Source organism: Egretta garzetta, unplaced genomic scaffold (assembly GCF_000687185.1).
Source record: "Egretta garzetta isolate BGI_Z169 unplaced genomic scaffold, ASM68718v1 scaffold783, whole genome shotgun sequence".
Lineage (NCBI taxonomy): Eukaryota > Metazoa > Chordata > Aves > Pelecaniformes > Ardeidae > Egretta > Egretta garzetta.
Genome location: NW_009259187.1, coordinates 14799 through 26092, shown reverse-complemented (window position 1 = coordinate 26092; position 11294 = coordinate 14799). Strand labels below are relative to the sequence as shown.

Here is an 11294-nt window from a genome sequence, read left to right as displayed (position 1 = left end):
AGAGCGATGCCGTCTTTCCCCTCCCCAGCCGCCCGCGGTGGTTGTGCGGGGCAGAGCAAGCCGAGGTGCCTCCCCAGCCGTGGGCCCCGTCAGCAGAGCCGGCGGTTCGTTCGGCCATGGGTGCAGCGGGTACGTGACTGGAAATCCCTCGAGAAGCCCCTTCCCGTGCTCCGGGAAGCCCCTGTGGAGGGGCCGCTCCCGTCCTTGCTCTCACCGAGACCTCCAGGACGTGCCTTCTGCGTAGGGCTGGAAGGGCTGTCTCTGCGGGGGCCGCTGGCCCGGGGGAAGTTTAGCTGGGAGCAGAATCGTCTCTGAATTTTAGTTAAATTGGCTGAGCCAGTTTGACTGGGGAGATGAGGAAACGTTTGGGAAAATCCAAAATAACCATTTGATTCTCTCCGTGCATAGCACCCTAATGTTTTCTGTTCGAAAGAGGTGAGTTTGTTTTGAAATCATCTGGGGATTTTTGAATTTGGGGAAGGGATGAAACGTTGCCTTCCCAACCAGGAACACTCCACAGCGTCTCTTGGTTCACCGGCCGAGCTGAGAAGACGAGCAGCTCGGCTGCTCCAGAGCCTGCTTACCCTGTCTGCCTTCCGCGTGTGTTAGGGTGCCTCTGCACAGGGGTCTCGGCCTTGATCTTTTCACCGTGCTATCCATTCGTTTTGGCTTTTGGCAGATTCTTTGGCGTTTGCGTGGAAATTCACGGTTTCCTCCTTAAAGTTTGTGCTACAGAGGAACAATTCGGGTTGTTAGGATCTGGTTTTGGAGAGAAGCAGACTGTGGTGGGTGGAGGAGTCCTTTCAATTCTTGTACGCTCACTGCAGGGGTGCCTGTGTTGTGAATGCTTATTTCATTCAGCTGAATCACTTGCGCAGTCACACCTTGTCTGAACAGGGCTCGGGGATGCCTGAAGCCAGAAAATGTCTCGCTAGGCGATAGAGCCAGCGCGGGTTTGATCCTCGCCCTCCAGGCTGCTCTGGCTCGGCTCTGATTACAAACGCTGTCGCTGGAGAGCTGGCGGTGACTGGCATCGCGCGTCACGAGATAAGCCGCCGCGTTCCTCGCTGAAGGGGTCCTCCCCAGCCGTGAAATGACAGCCTCCCTGTTTGGGCTGCTGCTGGTGGTTTGGTTTTTTGTTTGTTCGGTTTTGGTTTGTTTGGGTTTTTTTCCTCCAAGTAGCTCCGATGCCATCGGCTCTTCTGCTGCGTCCCCAGTTGAACGGTCTGGAGCCCCCTCAGCCCCGATTACGGGGAATTTTTGTGCTTTTTATCCCCTAGACCGCAGAGCTGTGGTCTGGAATCGGGTAAGTCTTTTCATCAGGGAGCAAACAGGACCCCGAGGGCTGACTGAGCTATCGGCGCTGTACCTGGAGATCCAGCTCCTCCCTCCCAGAGAGAGCAGAGGCCGTGGAGCTGTACTGGCTCCTGGGGAAGCGCTCTGCAGCGACCGGAGTCCTCTGACCAAGGGCACCTCTCTCGCCACCGCCTTGGCAGAAAGCAGCTCCTACTGCTCAAGGGCCGAGGCTGGTCCCTGCAGGGTCCGAGACCTGTATTTAATTGGGTCTGCTCGATGACCGGAACGTGCCGCCTAAAATTCTGATGAATATCCTCCTGGCGTTATTTCAGACACGTATTGGGCACGTCAGCTGTTGTGATGGGGCGCTTCGCTGTCTGGCTGCGCTTGTGGTATTCGAGCACGAGGAGAAGCCCAGGTAAAGCACTTAGTGAAATCCCTTTGGGAATTAAGGTGATGGGATGCAGCATCCTCTCCCTGGCTGCTGGGGGTTTCCTCGTTGCAGTTTGCCAGCGTGTCTGTGAAGGCCCTCCCGAAGCGAGCATTCTCCATGCAGCTCTCCAAAGCAGCTGCAAGAGAACCGGATTTCTTTTGTCTCCAGCTTTTCAGCGCGAGCATTCAACATTTGTAAATGTTATAGGCAAGATAGCGCCAGCAATGCCAGGCTCCTGAGCGCGGAAAGGGGCTGCTGTTTGCTTTTCCGATAACCAAGCACGTTTATCACTTTGTACTTTCTTAGCTAGGTAGAGATTAAAATGTCTTTGTTTTCTGATGAGTTGAAAAAAACCATGCTTGACCCTTCATGGGACTTAAATTATTATTTTTTTTTTTTTTCCCCCCCCAAACCTGCAAGGTTTTTGCACTGAAAAAGGGGTGCTTCTGAGAAGGCTTTTACCTCTGGTTAGGTCTACGTCAAGCCTTGTCAAGTCTCACACACAAGGTGATCGGTGATTTTTAGTAGCTACTCGGCAGAGGCAGACTCGTTGGTATCCAGAGTTCAGCGCATTTTGCTCGTGAGGACGTGTTTCTGCATGAAGGGGCTGCTCCCGGGTTTTTGAGTTGCACGCCCTTCTTTCTTGTACGCGGGCTCCTTTTCGGAAGGCAGCTTTGCTCCCCCTGCAGCACCTGCGTCCTCCGTGGCACCGCCATTCCCCCTGCAGATCTCGGGGCGCTCTCCTGCCTGCGTGGAGATTTGAGTCTAGCTGGGAAAAAGAGCAACGAGCCCGGCGTAAGGTGTCTGCCTCCTGCCTGAAGTCGGCTGCTGCCTCGGTTGGGTTGGAAGCACGTGGCCTGTACTCACGGCGGAGCTGCGCTTGAAGTGGGTCTCTAGCGAGCGTTTCCTGCGGCGCCGTGGACGGGCGGGGAGAGTTTCTGTAGGCAGCTCTGGTTCTGCCCGAGTGCTGCTTGGGAAAGGGCCCCGGACTTGCAGCGCTGCAGTGCAGCGGTTACCTGCCTTTTCAGAGCAGCCGTTTCCAGGCGTACCGCGAGTACATCAGCTTCTGGAAATCGTCCCAGGCCCGGGAGATGCAGATGGCTGCAAGTGCTCTGGTGAGGGTCAAACATTTGGTGAAGATACTGCTTTGCTTCGCTGGCGTTCGGGGCGAGCGTGCGTTAGTTTAGGAAAGTTAAATAGGTGATTCACAAGTGAGATGTAAACGAATTATACAACAGAGCTTGCGCTGAACCCTGGAGGAGCCTGGCCAAGAGATGTGCTGCCTGATGGCCGTGGCCAAAGTCCACTTCCATCGGGGCTGGTGTTTTGTTTTCTCCTTCCTCCAGAGCTTCTCTTAACATGCTGGTTACAACAGGCCTTCCCAAGTGGTCGCAAAATAATTGGTCAAGCAGTCCTCGCACCGACAACTCGTGGCACCTCCCGGCTGCTGCTTCTTGCTGCTCCCCCCGCCCCCATTCTGATGATCTCTTTGTTTAAGCCGGTCCCCCCCCCATGGTGACGAGTTGTGATAGTGCTGTTATTGTCTGCTCTTAGATGACAACATGCTCGAGAACACAGATATTGCACTGGGAGCGGAGGAGGAGCAATAGCCTTACACGCCAACAGTATGTCTCTGTTGACGCTCGGCTTTCCCAAACAAAAGATCTTTAAAATGTCTGTTCCTTAGCACTGTAAATGAATCGCTGGGCCTATTTGTGCTGTAGACGAGGCGTAGACTGAGGAATCCCCAGCACTAGTGGGTACCACCTCAAAGCCTCACATGGTGGCCTTACCTGTTGCTCAGCCCTTCTAGACGGCGCTTGGCTTCCTCCGCCGTGGCAGATGCGCTGGGCATGTTCCCCGAAAGGAAACGCCGAAGGAGCTGGCGTTAATACTTCCTTGTGCAAGTTTCTAGGTATCTTACCCCCATCAGACAGGAGTGTGGGCATCTGGGGCTTTGTCCCTGTCCTCCCCCTGCCCACCTCTGGCCAGACAGGCAGGTGTTCCTGCAGAGGGGACGTGGCAGCGCTGCCAGCCCCCCTACCTGGGGAAGGGGAGGGCCCTGCTCGGCCCCTGCCGTGCCAGGGCGCCTCCGAGTGATGGGGTCGAGCGTCCAGCACAGCGCCTGGATGCTTGCTTCGTGCTGGAGGGACGATGACAACAAGACAGCGGCGCTGCTGAGCGGACATCTCACGCGCTTCAGTGAATGGCGGCTGAAGGAGCTGGCGTTAATACTTCCTTGTGCGAGTTTCTAGGTATCTTACCCCCATCAGACAGGAGTGTGGGCATCTGGGGCTTTGTCCCTGTCCTCCCCCTGCCCACCTCTGGCCAGACAGGCAGTCTGTCCGGGACTGCTCCTCTCTGCTCCTGAACTGGGGACCTAACCTGCCTTGGGCCTGTGCCACGCTGGGAGCTGGATGGAAGGGCTGGATACCGGCTGGATGGTGCTGCTTCCCTCGCCAAGGCAGGGAGGACGGTCGCACACGCGCCTCTCTCGTCTCCTAAAATTGCAGGCTTCTTCCTGTTCCCACGCCACGCTCTGCGATGTGGTAACATCAATCTTGAGGCCGCTCTTGCTGTGCCTCGGGGACAGCAGGACTTGCTGCATCCCCAAAGGGCAGGTTTCCTTACAAAGATGCACAGGACATGGTCAGCGGGGAGTGAGTCACATCCCATGCTCGTGCTTGTACGCAGATTGAGCGGGGACCGCGCCGGTCGCTGCAGGGACTGATCCCGTTCATCCTTGAGTGCCACTGTGTAAAGCTTTCAGGTCTGTGCCTGGGAGAGTACACCCGGCGCGGATCATGTGCTTGCGGGTAATAAATCTCTTTGCTGACAGTACACTGAAGAAACTTATAAGGTGTTGGTGTATATCGGAGGCTGGAAGCTCTGGCGCAGTTTTGGCTCAGCTTTAATGCAGTTTGTGAATCCATATTTTAAGCCCGTAATATGTTCATGTTGTTACAACAGTTATAAAAGCTGTCATGTCAGCTGGACAAGGGTCAGCTGCAGCCCTTTGAGGCAGACCTTGTCCATCTTTTAGAAGAACAAACCCATATTCCTTCCCAAAACAGGATCCAAGGTTTCTGTTTAATTGCTGGCTGACTTGCAGCTCTCTTTCTAGACTTTGCCCTTGCAAAGGGAAAGCAAAGTTATCTTGGGCCGCCTAAAGACCGTAAGCTCAGCCCTCTGGCCGCTCAGCCCCGTCTCGTCAAACGTAGGCAGGACGCTGCGCACGGGCGACTCTAAGGGTTGTGTTGTCCTGAGTGTCTGCGGAGTTTGTAGTGTCTAAAATGAACGGCGTTGGTTTAGGGGACAGGCCCTGCGCATTGCTGTGGATGCGTCGTGTTGCGGCTGTGGCCGAAGCAGACCGTAATTTCGGTATACAGCCCTTCCTGTACCTCATCACACAGAGGGGACAGCTCCTGGAGCCAGGCAATGGCAAATGAAAGCCCGGTGAGCCTTCCTGCAGCGGATGGGGGGGCTTGTAGAATTCGGTGCTGCGAAGGAACCAGCTGGAGCTAGGAACTTTATTGTGCTTGGAGAAGCTATGGGTGGGAAGGCTCTCCAGACTTAAATAGTTAATGCTACCGATGCCGTGGAAATCGCCTCGCTTAAGATGACAGATCCACTGGGGAGGATAATCCCATGCCTTTCACCACAGTAGCCTCACGCTTTCTTGGAGAACGACTGTGGAGAGCAGGAGCCTGGGCTGGATCCACCCCTGCGGAGTCAGGGCTTACTGGAAAGCCTGGGCACCCAGCTCCATTGGGAGGAACTGGGGAAGCCAGGCATGCAAGGAGAGATGAAATTTTGCACAAGCATTGGGACTTGGGTGGGGTTTCCCTTAAACAGTAGAAAAGCCCCATAGGAACTTCACCCCAGCATACATGGGCTTTTCTGAAGGAATTGGGAATGTCTTCTTTCAGCCCGGTACAGCTCTAAACCATGACTTCCAAACAGGCCTTCCGCGTGGCCTGTGCTGCCGTGCCCATGGAGACACATCTGCGGGCATCCAGAAGTGACACGGGGCACAGCGGGATTAATCTCCTTGCTCCCTTTGCACCGCCTCGATCGGCGGGACTAGCAACGTAAATTCCTTGTTGGACCCTTCTGTACGTATAAAGCAAACGAACCTTACGCTGCGTTCCCTCTCTGGAGCTGTGGTTGTCTTGGGGCAGGAGCTTTTCCACTGTATTTGGAGCTTTTGAGTCCCTTATCTCAGAAAAGTCAAAGGAAGGCAGATGTCTTGTTGCACGGGAATGGTGCACTTCCATGTCAACCTGTTCCTGCGAAGCACAGGACGCAGTTCAACCCTGGAAAATAACTTGAGTGGTGCTGGAAGCTGCCGCCTGTTCAGGGGACAGCCAGAGATTCCCAGCACTCCGATGTGCTCCCGTGCCTTCCGCTCCAGCGGTGGGCTCTCGGGTCCTAGGCCTTGGGTGTCTCTCCTGGGGCCATGGTCCGTCCCTTGGCAACCGGCTGCAGCGGGTGTCCTCCAGGCAAGATCCCTCTGGCTGGCTGGTTGCGTTTCTAGCGTCTGACTCTGAGCAAAATGGGAGCTGGAAACAAAACAAAATGCTGGCAAGCAAGCTGTGCCTGGCTGGTTTGAAACCGCGCCGGTATACCTTGGTTGGGGCCGGTCGTTAGAGCTGCCCCAGGGATGTTTCCCTGCGGTGGTGGGGTCAGAAGGAAGCGCTGGACAGCCTCTCTTCTTCAGATGTAACCGGTGCTCGGAAAAGTCTGGACTCTGACGCCTTGCCAGGCTTTCGGGCCCTGGCTCCGGCAGCCCTTGCGGTCTGATTCATCGCCTCTTGGCGTCTCTCTGCAGGTGCCGGTACCTGGCAGTCCAGCTGTCCCCAGCCATCCCCGTGTTTGCCGCAGTTCTCTTCCTATTCGCCATGGCCACGCTCCTGCGGACGAGCTTCAGTGATCCTGGGGTGATCCCGAGAGCCCTACCTGACGAGGCAGCCTTCATCGAGATGGAGATTGGTGAGTGCGGAGCCAGCTGAGCTGGCGATGGCTGGAAAAGCCTCTGTATTTCTGGCGTATCTGTAGGCTACGTTCTCCGCAGAGCCTTTCTTCCTGTCTGGCCCTCCAGAAGTAAGCATTGCCCCAAGTGGGGCATGTTACCACCTGCTGGCTAATTCTGCTTGGCTGAGTCTCAGAAAGATGGTGCGATTTACCGGCTTCCCTTTCTGGGAACCTTTTCACGTGCTGGTTTCTCTCTTGTGGCTGTGTACATACAAATTTGGGAAGGGGTGCAGGAAGCTTGGTGTGGGCCCCTTGATCCTTCAGGTAGGGAGGCAGTTTGGTGGATGTGGGTCTGTACAGCGCCGCCCCCGCCCCGACCCCTCTCAATATGCCCGTGAAAGCTCTGACATCCCTTTTCCTGCCTCCAAGCTGCCAGGTTGGCTCTGGGCCGTGCGAGCGGAGCTGCAGCCGCTGGCTCTACACCCATCAGGCTCTGATCCCACTGGTAGGAAAGGCAGGGAGGCGAGTTGTCATTCGAGGCCTGTCCTGTTGTACAGCAGGTCTGATCTCTGCTTGTTTCCCTCTCTCAGAGGCCACCAACGGGACCGTGCCGCAGGGTCAGCGCCCACCCCCGCGGATTAAAAACTTCCAGATCAACAACCAGATAGTGAAGCTGAAGTATTGCTACACATGTAAGATCTTCCGTCCGCCCCGTGCCTCTCACTGCAGCATCTGCGACAACTGTGTGGGTGAGTAGAAGAGGCCATGCCTGCTCCGGCACCTGGGTGTTAGGTGAGAGCCCTTGGAAGAGGACAGGTGAAGAAGGAAGAGAACGGCGAGACCGCACCCAGTCTTGCTCCGGATCAGTTCTCACACTGCGCCTGCTGAGCGAGCCCAGAATGGCGGTGTGTGAACAGACGGGGACAGTCTGCCTCATCCTATGCTCACAGAGCTTGAGATTTGCTCAGAACCTGAAGCCAGATGGTTCATCTTTGCCAGCACTACTTTGGCAATAACTAGTCTAACTCAGATCTAACCTGTCCATGTAAATGTGCAGTCCATTTTCGAGTTTCCCTGAACTTGCTGGGCTGGCGGGTTCCAGTGGAGAGCTGTGTCTTGTGTGAAAGCAGCTCCTTGCATCAGCACAGAGCCGTTACATCAAGCACCCCGGTTTTTTGTTCCCCTTCCTGCACAGCAGAAGCTCTCTTAGCCCTTTTGCACATCATCGCTGGCTCGTGTTCAGCATCCCTCCTCAAGGAAGAAATCCCATTCTTTTGGATCCCTCTCCTCCTCTGCAGGTTCCCAGCCCTTTGAGTGTTTATGCAGTCCCTTGAACCCCTTCTAATTACTCTAGTAGGCGCATGGGTTGGGTAAGAACCCCCAGGCCTTCACAGAATCATAGAATGTTTTGGGTTGGAAGGGACCCCTAGAGGTCATCTAGTCCAACCCCTCTGCAGTGAGCAGGGAAATCATCTAACCTGTGCGCTGCTTTAGTAAAAGCTGTTACACCCCAGGTCTTTGGGGGAGAAGACGCGCGTGGGGCCAAGCTCTTAAACACCATCTTGATGTGCAAAATAACTGAGTAGTAAAACGGTTTTGCACTTTCTTACCTGGCCTCCCCTTCTGGAAGGGGGCCGTGATATGGGGCCCTGAGTTAGCAGAGGGTTGGACTGGATGGCCCAGGGAGTCTGCGTCAGCCTTGGATGTTTTTGAGTTTGGTGGCAGGCAGGACCGTGCTAGAGCAGCACTGATCTCCACCTTGGCTTTCACAGAGCGCTTCGACCATCACTGTCCCTGGGTGGGCAACTGCGTGGGGAAGAGGAACTACCGCTATTTCTACCTCTTCATCCTCTCGCTCTCACTCCTCACCATCTACATCTTCACCTTCAACATAGTCTACGTAGCACTGAGTGAGTCTGGCTGCGGAGAGGTGGATGGCTGGGCTGGCTGAGGGTGGGGTGGGGGGGCACAGATGGCATTGCGAACCCAGAAGTGATGGAGCCGGAAAGGGAACTGGGTTTGGCGTGGTGTTCCAGAGAAAAAATACCTCTCTCTTTGTATTGCCAGAATCTCTGAAGATTGGGTTTCTGAACACGTTGAAGGAAACCCCAGGGACATATCCTTCCATGGTGCGGAGGGGGCGGCTTCTCCAAAGCTGGGTGTTAGTGCAGGCTGCATTATAGAGGGACTGGAGTCTTTCAGGGCATTTTCCCCCACAATTACAAGGCGAGGAGCAATTTTGTGGCTTTTGGGAGCAGGGTAAAACAGAAAACCATGTCTAGGAGAGGAGAAGTTGGGGTAGTGTGCCTGGGGGTGGTGATGCAGCTGGGCTGGGGCTGTTCCCAGGCCATTCCCAGTCCTTAACTGTTCTCACTGTACTGGAGGTGCTCATCTGTTTCTTCACCCTGTGGTCGGTGGTGGGGTTAACTGGGTTCCACACCTTCCTGGTGGCACTGAATCAGACAACCAACGAAGATGTAAGTAGAGCCTTTCTGTTCCTCTGAGCCATCTCTGTTTCTCATCGCTTCCTCGGTGTGTCGTGGCTGTGTCCACCTTGCTGACATGGCCTGCAGGCTGAGGCAGGGCTCCCTGGGCTTGGGGGCAGGTGTCGGTGGAGCAGACGTGAGCTTGTGTCCTGGCTGTTGCAGATTAAGGGGTCCTGGACTGGGAAGAACCGCGTGCAGAATCCCTACAGCCATGGCAACATAGTGAAGAACTGCTGTGAGGTGCTCTGTGGGCCTCTGCCCCCCAGGTAAGCTCTCGAGGGGCAGCCCTGCCTTTCTTGCCCCCAGAGCTGAGTGCGGGACCCTGAGGAACTCTCCTTGCTTGGGTACAAGACCTGGCTGCTCTTCTGCCAATGCTGTGTGTGTTGAGGGCTTCCGGAGGTCGCTTGGGACGCGGCTGGATGCTCTGGGGAGGAAGGTCTTGCGTTGCCTGCCTTGCAGCGATTCAAGCTTGTGATGTGCTCCCTATCACCATGTGCTTGGGAAGCCGGCGGAGGAGGGGCTCCCCTTCCCTGGGGCAGCGTATGGAGCGCAGGCTCTTTCCAGGGTGCTCGTTTCGGTGGGGTCCCACCCTCTGAACTGAGCTGCTCTCCAAGGGGCTTGGTTTTCACAGGAGGAACAGAGATGTAAACTAGGTTTGGGCTGTGTGCAGCCTGTTTTGGAGAGGAACCCCTTCTCCTGACGTTTGTCTTCCACCAGCACTTTTCCTACCCGGAGAAGAAGTTGGCTTTGGGGGAGGCGCGGGTCTCTGACAGTGTGATTCTGTTCTTCAGCGTCTTGGACAGACGGGGCATCTTGCAGCAAGAGGAGAGCACAGCTCAGGAGGAGTCATGCCCACGGGGGCCCAGCGCCCAAGAGCCCACCGCTGCCCAGGGTGCCGGTGGGCAGGCAGAGGAGAGCGGCGCTCCACAGAAGGATGGCAGCCTTCCTCACCTGAGTGCCGTGAGTGATTCCCTCCGCGGGGGAGCGAGTGGGCTGCGCCTGCTTGGAGTTGCCGGTGCTTTGGGCCGGCAGGGAGAAAGCTGATAGAGTGACTTAGCAGGAACAAAGCAACACTGGGGCCTTTGCTGAGAGGCCGCTGATGAAAAGCCCCTTGTGCTCTGGCCCTGGAAACCAGCATTTCTCTGGAGCTGGCTGGGAGGGCGCTGGGCTCCTCTGGCTCCCAGGTAAACCTCAGAGGAAATTGCAGCTGGCTGTGCTTTTGGAGAGGTCAGCCTTGCTGCGAGAGCACCCAGGAGCTGGGACCTAGGGAGGCTGGGAGGGGTGGGAGGTTGCGGGCATCTTGTTTTGGCACTGAGTGCAGGCTGAAGGGCTGTCCCTGGGAAGGGCTCTGGCAGGCGTGGGATCTCCATCCTTGGGGAAGGCCGTTGCCCCACTGGATGTGGCCCCGCACAGCCTGCTCTGTCTTTTGAAATGAGCCCCGCTTTGAGGATACGGTTGGACAGGAGACCTCCAGAGTGCCCTTCCCACTTAAATTATTCTGTGAACATGGTGGGAAATGGCTGGGCCTACTCCTGCTTAGGCATTTCTCTGGGGGAAACAGTCCAGACCACTTCTGCTGGAGCAGTCTGGGGCTGCAGATCTTCCTGAAGCTGCTGTTTTGCCTGTTTGGTGGTCCCAGGTTTCTCCTTTTCCCAAGCACAGCCCAGACCTCTGCCTGGTGGAGCTGGAGGCAGCGGGGCCATGTGCCTGTGTGCTCAGGCAGATGCTCTGTGTTTGGGGCATATTCATGCAAGTTGCTGCTGTCCTCTCTCCCCAGGTCCCGGCGCCGTCCCTGAGCAACGCTGAGATGCCAGAGGAGAAGCAGCTAACATCTGGGGAGCTCCCGGTCCCATCCCAGGACGCTGGGCAAGCAGAGCACTAGCCTCTGCTTGAAAGGGAGAACTTTCTTGTTTTGTCTAATCAAAGCTGGAAGTGATTGAGGAGAGGAGGAGATGGGCTGGATGGCAGGCAAACGATTCCTCATGGCCATTTTGCTTTAGTTATTATTCACCTCGATGCGCAGGCGGTGCGGGCTGGCGCTGGCCTTGCACGCTGTCAAAGGATAACGAGCGCGAGTGGCCCGCCTTGGTCACCGAGGGGCACTC

The 11294-nt window shown here is 56.1% G+C and overlaps 2 protein-coding genes across 2 annotated transcripts in view; one reads left to right on the top strand and one right to left on the bottom strand.

Moving 5' to 3' along the window:
* The window catches only part of LOC104123460 (UTP14A small subunit processome component), a 15090-nt gene extending 10753 nt beyond the window's left edge, over positions 1–4337 (bottom strand). Inside the window, exons 1-2 of the mRNA XM_035891297.1 lie at positions 4164–4337; positions 3774–3872 (exon numbers count right to left, since the gene is read on the bottom strand). Of these exons, the coding sequence (XP_035747190.1) occupies positions 3774–3872; positions 4164–4337 (273 nt within the window). The remainder of the gene's footprint in view (positions 1–3773; positions 3873–4163) is intronic.
* ZDHHC9 (zinc finger DHHC-type palmitoyltransferase 9) lies at positions 1233–11294 on the top strand. The gene is made up of 9 exons (XM_035891299.1): positions 1233–1306; positions 6561–6721; positions 7294–7452; positions 8476–8613; positions 8771–8819; positions 9078–9180; positions 9352–9455; positions 9981–10149; positions 10967–11294. The coding sequence occupies exons 2-9, from the start codon at positions 6631–6633 to the stop codon at positions 11069–11071; spliced, it is 918 nt and encodes a 305-aa protein (XP_035747192.1). The 5' UTR covers positions 1233–1306; positions 6561–6630; the 3' UTR covers positions 11072–11294.